This window comes from Mobula birostris, chromosome 20 (assembly GCF_030028105.1).
Source record: "Mobula birostris isolate sMobBir1 chromosome 20, sMobBir1.hap1, whole genome shotgun sequence".
Classification (NCBI taxonomy): Eukaryota; Metazoa; Chordata; class Chondrichthyes; order Myliobatiformes; family Myliobatidae; genus Mobula; species Mobula birostris.
The window spans coordinates 52,196,756-52,213,057 of NC_092389.1; the positions used below are offsets into that span (position 1 = coordinate 52,196,756).

At 53.3% G+C, this 16,302-nt stretch overlaps 1 protein-coding gene across 1 annotated transcript in view; it reads right to left on the reverse strand.

Moving 5' to 3' along the window:
• The window catches only part of LOC140184967 (dixin-like), a 182,656-nt gene that overhangs the window by 27,613 nt on the left and 138,741 nt on the right, over positions 1-16,302 (reverse strand). The window contains exons 13-16 of the mRNA XM_072238207.1: positions 12,015-12,065; positions 8,521-8,625; positions 2,277-2,330; positions 197-289 (exon numbers count right to left, since the gene is read on the reverse strand). Coding sequence (XP_072094308.1) covers positions 197-289; positions 2,277-2,330; positions 8,521-8,625; positions 12,015-12,065 — 303 coding nt within the window. The remainder of the gene's footprint in view (positions 1-196; positions 290-2,276; positions 2,331-8,520; positions 8,626-12,014; positions 12,066-16,302) is intronic.

Genomic DNA, 16,302 nt, shown 5'->3' on the forward strand with positions numbered 1-16,302 from the left:
TGTGTAGTTTGCTCTCTTCTGCACACTGATCGTTCGTCCGCCCTGTTGGGTTCTGACTTCCATTGATTCTACTCTGCTTCTTCGATTTACCGAGTGTGCCCGCAAGAAAATGACTCTCGAGGGTTGTACATGCTGTTACGGACTCTGAAAATAAATTTGTTCTGAACCTCAGACAGGGGAAGCTCCCGTCCTGTACCTTGACGTGAGTGACTTCTGTCAGCTTGCGCAGGGTTTCATCCAGTTTCACCTTCTGCTGCTGGAAGAGTCGATCCTTCTGAGCCAGTTCCCTCTGCAGGAAAACACCACAACATCACAACCACGCAGTTCTCCAAAACAACTTTTACTTTACTTTACTGTCGCCAAACTATTGATACTAGAGCGTACAATCATCACAGCGATATTTGATTCTGCACTTCCCGCTCCCTGGAGTACAAATCGATAATAAATAGTAAAAATTTAAATTATAAATCATAAACAGAAAATAGAAAAGTGAATGTAAGGTAGTGCAAAAAGAAACACCAAGAGACAGGTCCGGATATTTGGAGGATACAGCCCAGATCTGGGTCAGGATCCGTTCAGCAGTCTTATCACAGTTGGAAAGAAGCTGTTCCCAAATCTGGCCGTACAAGTCTTCAAGCTCCTGAGTCTTCTCCCGGAGGGAAGGGGGACAAAAAGTGTGTTGGCTGGGTGGGTCGTGTCCTTGATTATCCTGGCAGCACTGCTCCGACAGCGTGCGGTGTAAAGTGAGTCCACGGACAGAAGATTGGTTTGTGTGATGTGCTGGGCTGTGTTCACGATCTTCTGCAGCTTCTTCCAGTCTTGGACAGGACAACTTCCATACCAGGTTGTGATGCACCCTAGAAGAATGCTTTCTACGGTGCACCTATAAAAATTAGTGAGGGTTTTAGGGGACAGGCCAAATTTCTTCAGTTTTCTCAGGAAGTAAAGGCACTGGTGGGCCTTCTTCGCAGTGGATTCTGCTTGGTTGGACCAAGTCAGGTCATTTGTGATATTGACCCCGAGGGAACTTAAAGCTTTTGACCTGTTACACTTGCTCACCACCCATGTAAATGGGGTCTGACTACAGACTTGCTTTTGAAATATCGCAGCAGGGAAGAACACAGGGGTCATTTTGGGACGCTGCGGGGGTGGGGGGGGCCGTGCACCGAACGCTTCAATCCTCTGCCCCGCGTGCCAGTCAGGCCGCTACCGCGCCAAGTACTGAAACCGGGGGCTCGTAATTCGACATCACGATGGCACCGAGGCCGGGAGTGGGCACTGAGGAAAGGCAAACCATCGATGGATCCGGACCAGCCGGGGCGAGAAAAGAAAGGGGCTGGAGAACCGAACGATCCGGCAGCGCAGGCCCGTAATTCCATCCGAAGTGGCAGGGTCGTAAAGGAAGCTTCCCAGCGCGCTGGTCTTCATCAATCAAATTGCGTGCGCCGTGCCAGTCGCCTACCCCCAGAAAAGGGCATCAGTGAGACCGAAAGAGTACAGAGGAAATCTACCAGGATGCTGTCCGGGCCCCGGAGGGCCTGAGATTAAGCAGGTTTGGACTTCATTCCCTGGGGCGTCGGAGAACGAGGGGGGGATTGGATGGAGATGTACAAAATTACGAGGGGTAAAAGTAGGGTGAACGCAAGCGGGCTTTTTACGCTCGGATGGTATGGGACTCCAACTGGAGGCCATGGGTTAGGGGTGTGAAAGGTGAAATGCTTAAGGGGGAACTTCACTCAGAGTGAGGGTGGCGAGAGTGCGGAACGGAAGTGGTGGATGCAGGTTCAGGATTTAAGAGAAATTTGGGTAAGTACAGAGGGCTGTGGTTCAGGTGTGGGTCAATGGGGCTAAGAAGGAGAACAGCCTGGCAGCCACTAGACGGGCCGAAGGGCCTGTTTCTGTGCTGCGGTGCCGTCGTTCAGAAGGGAGCGCCTCCGACAACGAGGGATTCGCTCAGCCTTGCCTGCAAGTTCCCGGCAAAGTGCATGTGCTAAGTTTCTTTTCCAACGGGAAGCACAAGGGTCACTACAACAACAACCAAGAATGCTATTCAAAAAAGCTGCACAAAGCCGACAATGAAATGCCAACTTTTGCCGCGTCTTAGCAGGAAATGGTTTACTTACGTCCCTTAGTTTGCAATTAACTGTTATCTTGGGAACCCGACCTTATTTGCAAAATACTGATCAATAAACCCAGCCCAACACAAGGACACAGAAAGGCAAATATTTACCAGCTGCCTCCCTACCATTTACCATGGTGATTCCCGAGAGCCTTACTTTGAATTCCCCAATGATCTTATTCCTTTCTTCGGTCTTCCTCTGAAGGTCGAGCTGTCAACGCAAAGTGAGAGTGGTTGGAGTGAATTTCCGGCAGCTCGGTTCAGAGAGACACACGAGGTTAGGGCGCTCGGCCGACAAGACGTCCCCCCAGCCCGCTCCCCAGGAAAGCTTTCAGTTCACCTCCTCACTTGGCAGAAGAGCTGATTTCCCGACCTGCGGCAGATTGCGGCAGCCACTGCGCAGAGCGGCCAACTTGCAACTTTTCCGCCAGGCGGTGGAATCATGCACTGGGGAGCACGGGAGGCGTATCCGTTTTGGAGAACCCCGCCTTCGCGATGGCCGGGGGCACGAGACTACTGCACCGGGCCAGTGGCTTTCGGGACTGCCCAGTGGAGGAAGCCGTCGAAGCAAGACTAGGGAATAAGAGGTTCAACAAAGATGAGGGTCGCGCTCGGGGTAAGGACTGGAATGCGGTTTTAAGGCAGAAGGGGACAGCAGAAAGCTGGTTGGTTCAGGACTAACCGATCGGGAGGGGCGGGCGACGGGGGCTGAGTACGTATGCTACCGGACTAGACGTGCCCTGGTGAAGACAGCGGATTCTATCGTCGAAACGTCAGTTGCCGTTGATACCTGTGCCCGGCTGGAAGCCCAAGAAGAGCTTGTGTGTCCCAGTTTACATTCTGCAGACCCCTCGGTAATTGGCAGCGGTCCGTGGCTTAAATACAGGTTGGGAACCCCTGCTCTATGCCCTGACCACATGGTACATACCTTTTCATCAACCCATTTCACCCGTGCTATCATTTCCGGGGAGCTACGGATCTGGACCCCTTGACATTCTCCACAGCCCTCCCACTTGTTGTATGTGCCCGACCCTGACTTGACTTCCTGACGCTGGTCAGGATTAGATTGCTTTTAACCACAAGATGTAGGTGCAGAATTAGGCCATTCAGCCCATCGAGTCTTCTCCGCCATTCCATCATGGCTGATTTATTATCCCTCTCAACCCCCATTCTCCTGACTTCTCCCCTAACCTTCGGTGCCCTGACTAATCAAGAAACTATCAACCTCCGCTTTAATTATACTCAATGTCTTGGCCTCCACAGCCATCTGTGGCAATGAATTCCACACATTCACCACCCTCTGGCTAAAGAAATTCCTCCTCATCTCTGTTCTAAATTGATGTCCCTCTATTCTAAGGCTGTGCCCTCTGGTCCTAGATTCCCCCACTACAGGGAACATCCTCTCCACATTCACTCTATCTGTGCCCTCTGGTCCTAGACTCCCCCACTATAGAAAACATCCTCTCCACATCCACTCTATCTGTGTCTTCTGGTCCTAAACTCCCCCACTATAGGAAACATCCTCTCCACATCCACTCTATCCGTGCCCTCTGGTCCTGGACTCCCCCACTATAGGGAACATCATCTCCACATCCACTCTATCTATGTCCTCTGGTCCTAGACTCCTCCACTATGGGAAACATCCTATCCACGTCCACTCTGTCTGTGCCCTCTGGTCCGAGACTCCCCCACTATAGGAAACATCCTCTCCACACCCACTCTATCTGTGCCCTCTGGTCCTGGACTCCCCCACTATAGGGAACATCATCTCCACATCCACTCTATCTGTGCCCTCTGGTCCTAGACTCCCCCACTATAGGAAACATCCTCTCCACATCCACTCTATCTGTGTCCTCTGGTCCTAGACTCCTCCACTATAGGAAACATCCTCTCCACATCCACTCTATCTGTGCCCTCTGGTCCTAGACTCCCCCACTATAGGGAACATCATCTCCACATCCACTCTATCTGTGTCCTCTGGTCCTAGACTCCCCCACTATAGGGAGCATCCTCTCCCCACCCACTCTATCTGTGCCCTCTGGCCCGAGACTCCCCCACTATAGGAAGCATCCTCTCCACACCCACTCTATCTGTGTCCTCTGGTCCTAGACTCCCCCACTATAGGAAACATCCTCTCCACACCCACTCTATCTGTACCCTCTGGTCCTAGACTCCCCCACTACAGGAAACATCCTCTTCACACCCACTCTAACTGTGCCCTCTGGTCCTAGACCCCCCCACTATAGGAAACATCCTCTCCACACCCACTCTATCTGTGTCCTCTGGTCCTAGACTCCCCCACTATAGGGAGCATCCTCTCCCCACCCACTCTATCTGTGCCCTCTGGCCCGAGACTCCCCCACTATAGGAAGCATCCTCTCCACACCCACTCTATCTGTGCCCTCTGGTCCTAGACTCCCCCACTATAGGAAACATCCTCTCCACACCCACTCTATCTGTGTCCTCTGGTCCTAGACCCCCCCACTACAGGAAACATCCTCTCCACACCCACTCTATCTGTGTCCTCTGGTCCTAGACCCCCCCACTACAGGAAACATCCTCTCCACACCCACTATATCTGTGTCCTCTGGTCCTAGACTCCCCCACTACAGGAAACATCCTCTCCACACCCACTCTATCTGTGTCCTCTGGTCCTAGACTCCCCCACTATAGGAAACATCCTCTCCACACCCACTCTATCTGTGCCCTCTGGTCCTAGACTCCCCCACTATAGGAAACATCCTCTCCACATCCACTCTGTCTGTGCCCTCCAGTCCTAGACTCCCCCACCATAGGAAACATCGTCAGTCAGTAACAGATGTGGCAAACAGCGCTGATTTCTGCAGTACACCACCACTCACCAACTTACAAACCATGGAGCATTTTCCCACCACTACCCTCTGCCTCCCATCACCGATCCAACGTTGAATCCAATTGACAGACAGAGAAACTGTTGGAGGAACTCAGCGTCCCTGGAAAAGGGTAAACAGCTGGCGTGTCAGGCCGAGACTCTCGGGCAGGATCCAATCCGCCAGTTTACCCTGACCCTCGGTGAGGAATTATGTGGGAATAAAAATGGGTTAAACCCTGACTGACTTGTTTGCAGCCTGACTAGTGGGAATAGTGTTGGAAGGTAACGAATCGTGCCTCACTGAACTGCTAACCCTCGGGCTGACAGATGCAGAGAACAAAGATGTTCACGCCCGCTCGCAATGAAGGCCAACGTCCCATTTGCCTTCTCGGCAGCCCGCTGCACCTGCAGACCAACCTTTTGCCATTCACGCACAGGCACTCCCAAGTCCTTCTGCACAGCAGCGTGCCGCAAGATTTTTACCACTTAGATAATCATCTGCTCATACAGTTTTCCTTCCAACGTGGATGACCTCGCATTTACCAGCGTGGTCCTCCATCTGCCGGGCCCTTGTCCACTCACTTAACCCCCCCGTATCCTCCGCACAGTTTGCGTTTCAGCAGAACCGCGCAAACGACAACGGCAACAGCAAAGATAAGTACGGCAGCTCCCTTTCAGATTTGTCAGAGATACATTGATCACAGGCACATCGAAACAGGGAGTGAAACACCAGTCTCGTCACAGGGGCCGTGCGTTGAGGGCGGGGGGATGTGAGGGGTAAGTGTTTTTTACTCAGAGAGCGGTGGATGACTGGAACGGTGGTAAGGGCTAATGCATCGGCAGCTTTTGAGAGAAGTCTGGACTGGCACAGCAATGGAAGGAAGTTGAAGGGGTACGGGCACTGATTCATTTACTGTGGACTGTCGCTTTAAGCGCCTGAGTGAGGTGGGACTGTGATGTCAGTCACAGGCTGAAGGATGTTTGCAAGAGAGAGAGAGAGGGGGGGACAGGGGGAGGAGGGAGAGGGGAGAGGGGGAGGGGGAGAGGAGAGAGAGGAGAGGGAGGGGAGGAAGGGGAGGGGGAGGAAGGGGGGGAGAGGTGGAGTGGAGGGGGAGGGGAGAGAGGGAGGGGGAGAGGTGGAGGGGAGGGGGAGAAGGAGGGAGAGAGAGAGGAGAGGGGGAGAGGGAGAGAGGGGGAGGGGAAGAGGGAGAGGGGAGAGGGGGAGAGGGGGAGAGAGGGAGAGGGGAGAGGGGAGAGGGGAGGGGTGAGAGGGAGGGGGAGAGGGAGGGAGAGAGAGGGGAGAGGGGAGGGGGAGAGGGAGAGGGGAGAGGGGGAGAGGGGTAGAGGGAGAGAGGGGGAGGGGAAGAGGGGAAGAGGGAGAGGGAGAGAGGGGGAGGGGAAGAGGGAGAGGGGAGAGGGGGAGAGGGAGAGGGGGAGAGGGGAGAGGGGAGGGGGAGAGGGGAGGGGGAGAGGGAGAGGGGAGGGGGAGGGGGAGGGGGAGAGAGGGGGAGGGGAGAGGGGGAGAAGGGAGGGGAGAGGGGAGAGGGGGAGGGGAGAGGGGAGAGGGGGAGAGGGGAGAGGGGGAGAGGGGAGAGGGGGTGGGGGAGGGGAGAGGGGAGAGGGGAGAGTGGGATGGGGAGGGTGAGATGGGGAGGGGGAGAGGGAGAGGGGAGAGGGGAGAGGGGGAGGGGAGATGGAAGAGGGAGAGGGAGAGAGGGGGAGGGGGAGGGGAGAGGGAGAGAAGGGAGGGGAGAGTGGAGAGGGGAGAGGGGAGAGGGGGAGGGGAGAGGGGAGAGGGGGATGGGGATGGGGAGGGGGAGATGGGGAGGGGGAGATGGGGAGGGGGAGAGGGGGAGAGGAGAGGGGAGAGAGACTTTCAGTCACAGTAGAGAGAGAGACTGGGGAAGCCGGTAGCTTCTGTTTGTCACAGCTGAGGCTTGGAACTCTCCTATGCCCACAAGGGAGGGTTGATCATCGGCACACGGTGAATAACGGGTAGGTGACTGTCACTTCGTACAATCCAGAGGAGTGGATTTTGGGGATATCTTGTGGGACCAGTTGTGTAGCCCTTGCCTGGGTATGTTGTGTAGTGAACACTGAAAGACGATATTCCCGCGACAGGTCACTTTCGGTGACAATTCGTATGTGGATTTGGAACGTCACGACGGATGAGCTGTGGAGTACTTTGCAAATACCTTCTCTCTCCATTACAACTATCTCTCTCCCATCATTTATTTTGTGGATTACTGAACTTTCCTACTTGACCATCTCAAGATTCTAAGCCCTGTTCCCCTAAGCTCAATAGTTTGGGAGTTATATTTACACATAAATACACATAATACTGCTAACTTCTGTTTATCTTGGTTGAGTTATTATATTAATAAGTAGATACTAATAAAGATACACACGTAAAAGTTGCTGGTGAACGCAGCAGGCCAGGCCGCATCTCTAGGAAGAGGTGCAGTCGACGTTTCGGGCTGAGACCCTTCGTCAGGACTAACTGAAGGAAGAGCTAGTAAGAGGTTTGAAAGTGGGAGGGAGAGGGGCAGATCCGAAATGATAGGAGAAGACAGGAGGGGGAGAGATGGAGCCAAGAGCTGGACAGGTGATTGGCAAAAGGGATACGAGAGGATCATGGGACAGGAGGCCCAGGGAGAAGGAAAAGGGGGAGGGGGGAAAAACCCAGAGGATGGGCAAGGGGTATAGTCAGAGGGACAGAGGGAGAAAAAGGAGAGAGAGAGAAAGAATGTGTGTATATAAATAAATAACGGATGGGGTATGAGGGGGAGGTGGGGCATTAGCGGAAGTTTGAGAAGTCAATGTTCATGCCATCAGGTTGGAGGCTAATAAAGATAGTGGTTTTAACATTAAGACCTGACTCAGTGTGAAATCCCTCACTGCTGGTTTGTTTCTAGAACGTTACAGTACTGAACAGCGCAGTGCAGAGGTGGGGGGGGGCATTTGGGTGCCTTTCATTTGCTTTTTCGCAACGGCCCGTTCCCCGTGCTGTACGCTCTGCCCCGTCCCCAGACGCACCGCGGGCGTCAATGACCAACGCAAACTCAGGGTGCGCTGAGGGGGAGGGTAGCTCACAAGTGTCGCCACGCTTTCCCGGTGGGCGACGTGGCGTGCCCGCGGCGTTCAGCCCAACTGCTCGGCAGCGAGGGCGAGGGCGACACGGCGAAAGGAGGGCTCCTTCGCTGCGCTTGTACGCCGTCAGTAGAAAAGGCGATAACTTGGGACGCAGCGAGCCCCCTGTGGAAAAGAGTAGATCAACAGCCACCCGACCTGCTTTGGTGGGTTCGGTTGAGGGATGGAGATTGTCAGCAGAATAATACACGCCATTTTTTTTTAAACCGCCACTTGAAACGCCTCTCTCCTCCCCCCCTCCCACCCACGCCAACAGCCCTCCAATCCCAGGAGCGGCCACCTCCGCAGTCCTTGGCCCAGGACTCCCGGACGGCGAGGGACGACATATGGTGTAGCAAGACGTACCGGCTCCCTTCCACCGTGTTCGAACCCCCCCCCCCCACCATCAGCCGCCACTCACGTTTTCACTCAGCAGTTCGTCTTTCGCCATGCTGGCCCTCAGTAACTCCTGCTTTAGCTGGAGGATGGAGTTCTCCTGCTGTGCTACCCGGTGCTGCAAGGCGTCCTGCGGGGTGGGGGGTGAGCGAAAAAACAACAAACACACACGCCAGCAGTCAGTCAGCTGGGCGAGTGGAGAGTCCCCGCAGGCGACGGCGGACAGCGTCACACGGTCGCGCTGCCCCTCCCAAACACACATATAACGCAAGTAACATCGCAAAGTCAAAGTAAAATATATTTTTTTAAAAAACATCTTAGTTTGTACAGTAACTGCCTTGCTGCAAATACACTCAAAAGCTTCTATAGATGTACCGTGGAGAGATTCTGACAGGCTGCATCACTGTCTGGTATGGAGGGGCTACGGCACAGGACCGAAAGAAGCTGCAGAGGGTTGTAAATCTAGTCAGCTCCATCTTGGGTACTCGCCTACAAAGTACCCAGGACATCTTCAGGGAACGGTGTCTCAGAAAGGCAGCGTCCATTATTACTGACCCCCAGCACCCAGGGCATGCCCTTTTCTCACTGTTACCATCAGGTAGGAGGTACAGGAGCCTGAAGGCACACACTCAGTGATTCAGGAACAGCTCCTTCCCCTCTGCCGTCTGATTCCTGAATGGACATTGAACCCATAAACACTACCTCACTTTTATTTCTATTACTAATTTTTTTATTGCAACATCAACAAATTACATTCAATACAAACAATTGCCAATTACACTTTGACTGTTTAACCCAGCCACCCCCCCATACCTCAGTTTTTAAAATACACAGTATTTCTGTTCCTTTTGCATGATTTTTACGTATACTGTAATTAACTTATTTTCTCTGCTAGATTACGTATTGCATTGAACTGCTGCTGCTAAGTTAACAAATTTCACGTCACATGCCGGTGATAATAAACCTGATTCTGATTCTGACAGCATTTTAAAAGCAGGTGCTTTGGAAGTGTAGGAACAGTGGAATGGTGGGACTAGAGTGCCTAACTCAGGTGGCAAGAGGGAAAAAGGCCTGGATCGAGCGGACAGCCGGAGACTTTTAACCCAGCGCAGAAATGGTTAATACGAGGGGACGTAATTTCAGGTTGATTGGAGGAAAGTATGGTGGTGGGGGCGGGGGGATGTCAGAGGCAGTGTTTTTTTACACAGAGAGCGATCGGGTGCGTGGGACAGTACGGGCAGATGCATCCGGGGTAGTCTTGCCTTGAAAACCGAATTTTCAACATACAGGTAGCTCTTGGATGGGCATATGGATGGTTGAAAAGTGCAGAGTTACGTGGGAGGGAACGGTTAGACTGATTTTGGAGTAGGTTTTGAGGTTGGCACAACATATCATGGGCTATAGAGCCTGTAAATGTGGTGTTCGATGTTCAGAGCAGTGCCCTGCCCTCCAAAACTGAATTTCATCGACGGCAGAAAAATGGAGAGCTGTGTGGGAGGGAAGGGTTCGATTGATCTTGGAGTAGGTTCAAAGGCATCTGTTGGTCTCGCGAGACCATGGATCTGCACCTGGAAAGACTTCACTCTCCAGGGCGCAGGCCTGGGCAAGGTTGTGTGGAAGACCGGCAGTTGCCCATGCTCCCCTCTCCACGACACCGATGTTGTCCAAGGGAAGGGCGTTAGGACCCATACAGCTTGGCAGCGGTGTCGTCGCAGAGCAATGTGTGGTTAAGTGCCTCGCTCAAGGACACTACACGTTGCCTCGGCCAAGGCTCGACTAGCGACCTTCAGATCGCTAGTCGAACGCCTTAACCACCTGGCCACGTGCCCACACTAGTAGGTTCAAAGGCTGGCACAGTATTGCGGGCTGCAGGGCCTGCAGTGATCCACGTTCTACGTGGGACCAGACGGGTCAAGGGAGCGTGGACGGGAACGGTGCCATTCTGCAGGGAGGTCAGCGAGATGAGCACGTAGGAGACCCTGATGGCAGCTACCCTTACGCCCCATGCAGTGGGTGTAGAGATCAGCCGGAGAGGACGGTACCACAGCGTCACCGAAGGCTGGCTGGAATAGCAGAGGCTCGTATGACGGGACAGGGCCACTCCACCCGCCCTCGTGTGAGACACAACGGTCGCCACTAAACCTTCGGGCGATTCTGTGAACTTGGCTTTGGGCGGACGTTCCTCGTGCGGCCGACAACCAGAGGCAGGTTCAGTATCGCTGTCACGTGCCGTGGAAATTGCTGTTTCGCGGCCGCAGTACAGTACAATGCGTAAAATTGCTATAGGCTAATGCAAAGGTTGTGGGCTACAGGAGGAATGGAGACGGGCTAACCCCTATTGACGTAAACGGATCTGGGGTTGAGAGGGTGGACAGCTTTAAGTTCCTCGGCATCCACATCACCGAGGACCTCACGTGGTCTGTACATACCGGCTGTGCAGTGAAAAAGGCACAACTGCACCTCTTTCACCTCAGACGGTTGAAGAAGTTTCGTATGGGCCACCCCAAATCCTAAGAACTTTCTACAGGGGCACAATTGAGAGCATCCTGACTGGCTGCATCACTGCCTGGTACGGGAACTGTACCTCCCTCAGTCGCAGGACTCTGCAGAGAGTGGTGCGGACAGCCCAGCGCATCTGTAGATGTGAACTTCCCACTATTCAGGACATTTACAGAGACAGGTGTGTAAAAAGGATCATTGGGGACCCGAGTCACCCCAACCACAAACTGTTCCAGCTGCTACCATCCGGGAAACGGTACCGCAGCATAAAAGCCAGGACCAACAGGCTCCGGGACAGCTTCTTCCACCAGGCCATCAGACTGATTAACTCATACTGATCTGAGTGTATTTCTGTTACATTGACTGTTCTATTTATTGTAAACGACTACGATTGCACATTGCACATTCAGACGGAGACGTAACGTAAAGATTCTTACTCCTCGTGTATGCGAAGGACGTAAGCCAATTCAAGTCAATAATCTTGAGGCGATGAGAGGAAATCATCGGGCGGGGGTGTGTCAGAAGTAAGTTCTTTTACACAGGGAGAGCTGGGTGTGTGAAAATCCCTGCCAGGCGTGGTGGGAGAGGCAGATACATTAGGGATGTTTAAGAGACCTTTAGACAGGCATATGGAAGACAGGAAAATGGAGGGTTATGTTGGAGGGAAGGGTTAGTTTGAGAGGTTAACACAGCACTATGATCTGAAGGGCCTGTACTGTGCTATGAAGTTCTACATTCTATATGTTAACTTCTATACGGTAGGGCGCAACGAATAATAATCTGATTTTGCCGACCTTTGCCAGCCGAACTGTGGTCACTGGTCGAACACCATTTTCAAAACAAAACTCACAAAGAGGGTTCGTTAGCATACGCGAAGCTATTAAGAGTCACCGCAGTGCAAGGGCAGCCGTTGACACACAAGGACGGACTAAGGAGCGTTTTCAGCGGGCTCGTGAGCGCGCTCGAATCTACTAGTTATCCCAGTCGTTGCCCCGGTCCGCGACTTCGTCCAGCTCTCACCTTTACACCCTGCAGATTCCGGCTCTGCTGCTTGTACTTTGAAAGTTCTTTCTGCCAAAAAAAAACACATTAAGAGTAAGTTTTATTCTCACCTCGCCGGAAACATCTCCCCCAGCAACTACAGCACTGCAGGTAGTGGAGGGAGCAGGTGAAATTCAGCTCAGTTTCAGTTCAGCAGTGAGGGTGTGAGACAAAGACCTGCAGCTGATGGTCTGTGTCTCTGTGACTGTGACCTGCAGCTGATGGTCTGTGTCTCTGTGACTGTGGCCTGCAGTTGATGGTCTGTGTCTCTCTGTGACTGTGACCTGCAGCTGATGGTCTGTGTCTCTCTGTGACTGTGACCTGCAGCTGATGGTCTGTGTCTCTGTGACTGTGGCCTGTAGCTGATGGTCTGTGTCTCTCTGTGACTGTGGCCTGCAGCTGATGGTCTGTGTCTCTCTGTGACTGTGACCTGCAGCTGATGGTCTGTGTCTCTGTGACTGTGGCCTGTAGTTGATGGTCTGTGTCTCTCTGTGACTGTGGCCTGCAGCTGATGGTCTGTGTCTCTCTGTGACTGTGACCTGCAGCTGATGGTCTGTGTCTCTGTGACTGTGGCCTGTAGTTGATGGTCTGTGTCTCTGTGACTGTGGCCTGTAGCTGATGGTCTGTGTCTCTGTGACTGTGGCCTGCAGCTGATGGTCTGTGTCTCTCTGTGACTGTGACCTGTAGTTGATGGTCTGTGTCTCTCTGTGACTGTGACCTGCAGCTGATGGTCTGTGTCTCTGTGACTGTGGCCTGTAGCTGATGGTCTGTGTCTCTCTGACTGTGGCCTGCAGCTGATGGTCTGTGTCTCTGTGACTGTGGCCTGTAGCTGATGGTCTGTGTCTCTGTGACTGTGACCTGCAGCTGATGGTCTGTGTCTCTCTGACTGTGGTCTGTGTCTCTGTGACTGTGACCTGCAGCTGATGGTCTGTGTCTCTCTGACTGTGGCCTGTAGCTGATGGTCTGTGTCTCTCTGTGACTGTGACCTGCAGCTGATGGTCTGTGTCTCTGTGACTGTGACGTGCAGCTGATGGTCTGTGTCTCTCTGACTGTGGTCTGTGTCTCTGTGACTGTGACCTGCAGCTGATGGTCTGTGTCTCTCTGTGACTGTGACCTGCAGCTGATGGTCTGTGTCTCTGTGACTGTGGCCTGTAGTTGATGGTCTGTGTCTCTCTGTGACTGTGGCCTGCAGCTGATGGTCTGTGTCTCTCTGTGACTGTGACCTGCAGCTGATGGTCTGTGTCTCTGTGACTGTGGCCTGTAGTTGATGGTCTGTGTCTCTGTGACTGTGGCCTGTAGCTGATGGTCTGTGTCTCTGTGACTGTGGCCTGCAGCTGATGGTCTGTGTCTCTCTGTGACTGTGACCTGTAGTTGATGGTCTGTGTCTCTCTGTGACTGTGACCTGCAGCTGATGGTCTGTGTCTCTGTGACTGTGGCCTGTAGCTGATGGTCTGTGTCTCTCTGACTGTGGCCTGCAGCTGATGGTCTGTGTCTCTGTGACTGTGGCCTGCAGCTGATGGTCTGTGTCTCTCTGTGACTGTGACCTGCAGCTGATGGTCTGTGTCTCTGTGACTGTGGCCTGTAGTTGATGGTCTGTGTCTCTCTGTGACTGTGGCCTGCAGCTGATGGTCTGTGTCTCTCTGTGACTGTGACCTGCAGCTGATGGTCTGTGTCTCTGTGACTGTGGCCTGCAGCTGATGGTCTGTGTCTCTGTGACTGTGGCCTGTAGCTGATGGTCTGTGTCTCTGTGACTGTGGCCTGCAGCTGATGGTCTGTGTCTCTCTGTGACTGTGACCTGTAGTTGATGGTCTGTGTCTCTCTGTGACTGTGACCTGCAGCTGATGGTCTGTGTCTCTGTGACTGTGGCCTGTAGCTGATGGTCTGTGTCTCTCTGACTGTGGCCTGCAGCTGATGGTCTGTGTCTCTGTGACTGTGGCCTGTAGCTGATGGTCTGTGTCTCTCTGTGACTGTGACCTGCAGTGATGGTCTGTGTCTCTGTGACTGTGACCTGCAGCTGATGGTCTGTGTCTCTCTGACTGTGGTCTGTGTCTCTGTGACTGTGACCTGCAGCTGATGGTCTGTGTCTCTCTGACTGTGGCCTGTAGCTGATGGTCTGTGTCTCTCTGTGACTGTGACCTGCAGCTGATGGTCTGTGTCTCTGTGACTGTGACGTGCAGCTGATGGTCTGTGTCTCTCTGACTGTGGTCTGTGTCTCTGTGACTGTGGCCTGTAGCTGATGGTCTGTGTCTCTCTGTGACTGTGACCTGCAGCTGATGGTCTGTGTCTCTGTGACTGTGGCCTGTAGTTGATGGTCTGTGTCTCTCTGTGACTGTGGCCTGCAGCTGATGGTCTGTGTCTCTCTGTGACTGTGACCTGCAGCTGATGGTCTGTGTCTCTGTGACTGTGGCCTGTAGTTGATGGTCTGTGTCTCTGTGACTGTGGCCTGTAGCTGATGGTCTGTGTCTCTGTGACTGTGGCCTGCAGCTGATGGTCTGTGTCTCTCTGTGACTGTGACCTGTAGTTGATGGTCTGTGTCTCTCTGTGACTGTGACCTGCAGCTGATGGTCTGTGTCTCTGTGACTGTGGCCTGTAGCTGATGGTCTGTGTCTCTCTGACTGTGGCCTGCAGCTGATGGTCTGTGTCTCTGTGACTGTGGCCTGTAGCTGATGGTCTGTGTCTCTCTGTGACTGTGACCTGCAGCTGATGGTCTGTGTCTCTGTGACTGTGACCTGCAGCTGATGGTCTGTGTCTCTCTGACTGTGGTCTGTGTCTCTGTGACTGTGACCTGCAGCTGATGGTCTGTGTCTCTCTGACTGTGGCCTGTAGCTGATGGTCTGTGTCTCTCTGTGACTGTGACCTGCAGCTGATGGTCTGTGTCTCTGTGACTGTGACGTGCAGCTGATGGTCTGTGTCTCTCTGACTGTGGTCTGTGTCTCTGTGACTGTGACCTGCAGCTGATGGTCTGTGTCTCTCTGACTGTGGCCTGTAGCTGATGGTCTGTGTCTCTCTGACTGTGGCCTGTAGTTGATGGTCTGTGTCTCTGTGACTGTGGCCTGTAGCTGATGGTCTGTGTCTCTGTGACTGTGGCCTGCAGCTGATGGTCTGTGTCTCTCTGTGACTGTGACCTGTAGTTGATGGTCTGTGTCTCTCTGTGACTGTGACCTGCAGCTGATGGTCTGTGTCTCTGTGACTGTGGCCTGTAGTTGATGGTCTGTGTCTCTGTGACTGTGGCCTGTAGCTGATGGTCTGTGTCTCTGTGACTGTGGCCTGCAGCTGATGGTCTGTGTCTCTCTGTGACTGTGACCTGTAGTTGATGGTCTGTGTCTCTCTGTGACTGTGACCTGCAGCTGATGGTCTGTGTCTCTGTGACTGTGGCCTGTAGCTGATGGTCTGTGTCTCTCTGACTGTGGCCTGCAGCTGATGGTCTGTGTCTCTCTGACTGTGGCCTGTAGCTGATGGTCTGTGTCTCTCTGTGACTGTGACCTGCAGCTGATGGTCTGTGTCTCTGTGACTGTGACGTGCAGCTGATGGTCTGTGTCTCTCTGACTGTGGTCTGTGTCTCTGTGACTGTGACCTGCAGCTGATGGTCTGTGTCTCTCTGACTGTGGCCTGTAGCTGATGGTCTGTGTCTCTCTGACTGTGGCCTGTAGTTGATGGTCTGTGTCTCTGTGACTGTGGCCTGTAGCTGATGGTCTGTGTCTCTGTGACTGTGGCCTGCAGCTGATGGTCTGTGTCTCTCTGTGACTGTGACCTGTAGTTGATGGTCTGTGTCTCTCTGTGACTGTGACCTGCAGCTGATGGTCTGTGTCTCTGTGACTGTGGCCTGTAGTTGATGGTCTGTGTCTCTGTGACTGTGGCCTGTAGCTGATGGTCTGTGTCTCTGTGACTGTGGCCTGCAGCTGATGGTCTGTGTCTCTCTGTGACTGTGACCTGTAGTTGATGGTCTGTGTCTCTCTGTGACTGTGACCTGCAGCTGATGGTCTGTGTCTCTGTGACTGTGGCCTGTAGCTGATGGTCTGTGTCTCTCTGACTGTGGCCTGCAGCTGATGGTCTGTGTCTCTGTGACTGTGGCCTGTAGCTGATGGTCTGTGTCTCTCTGTGACTGTGACCTGCAGCTGATGGTCTGTGTCTCTGTGACTGTGACCTGCAGCTGATGGTCTGTGTCTCTCTGACTGTGGTCTGTGTCTCTGTGACTGTGACCTGCAGCTGATGGTCTGTGTCTCTCTGACTGTGGCCTGTAGCTGATGGTCTGTGTCTCTCTGTGACT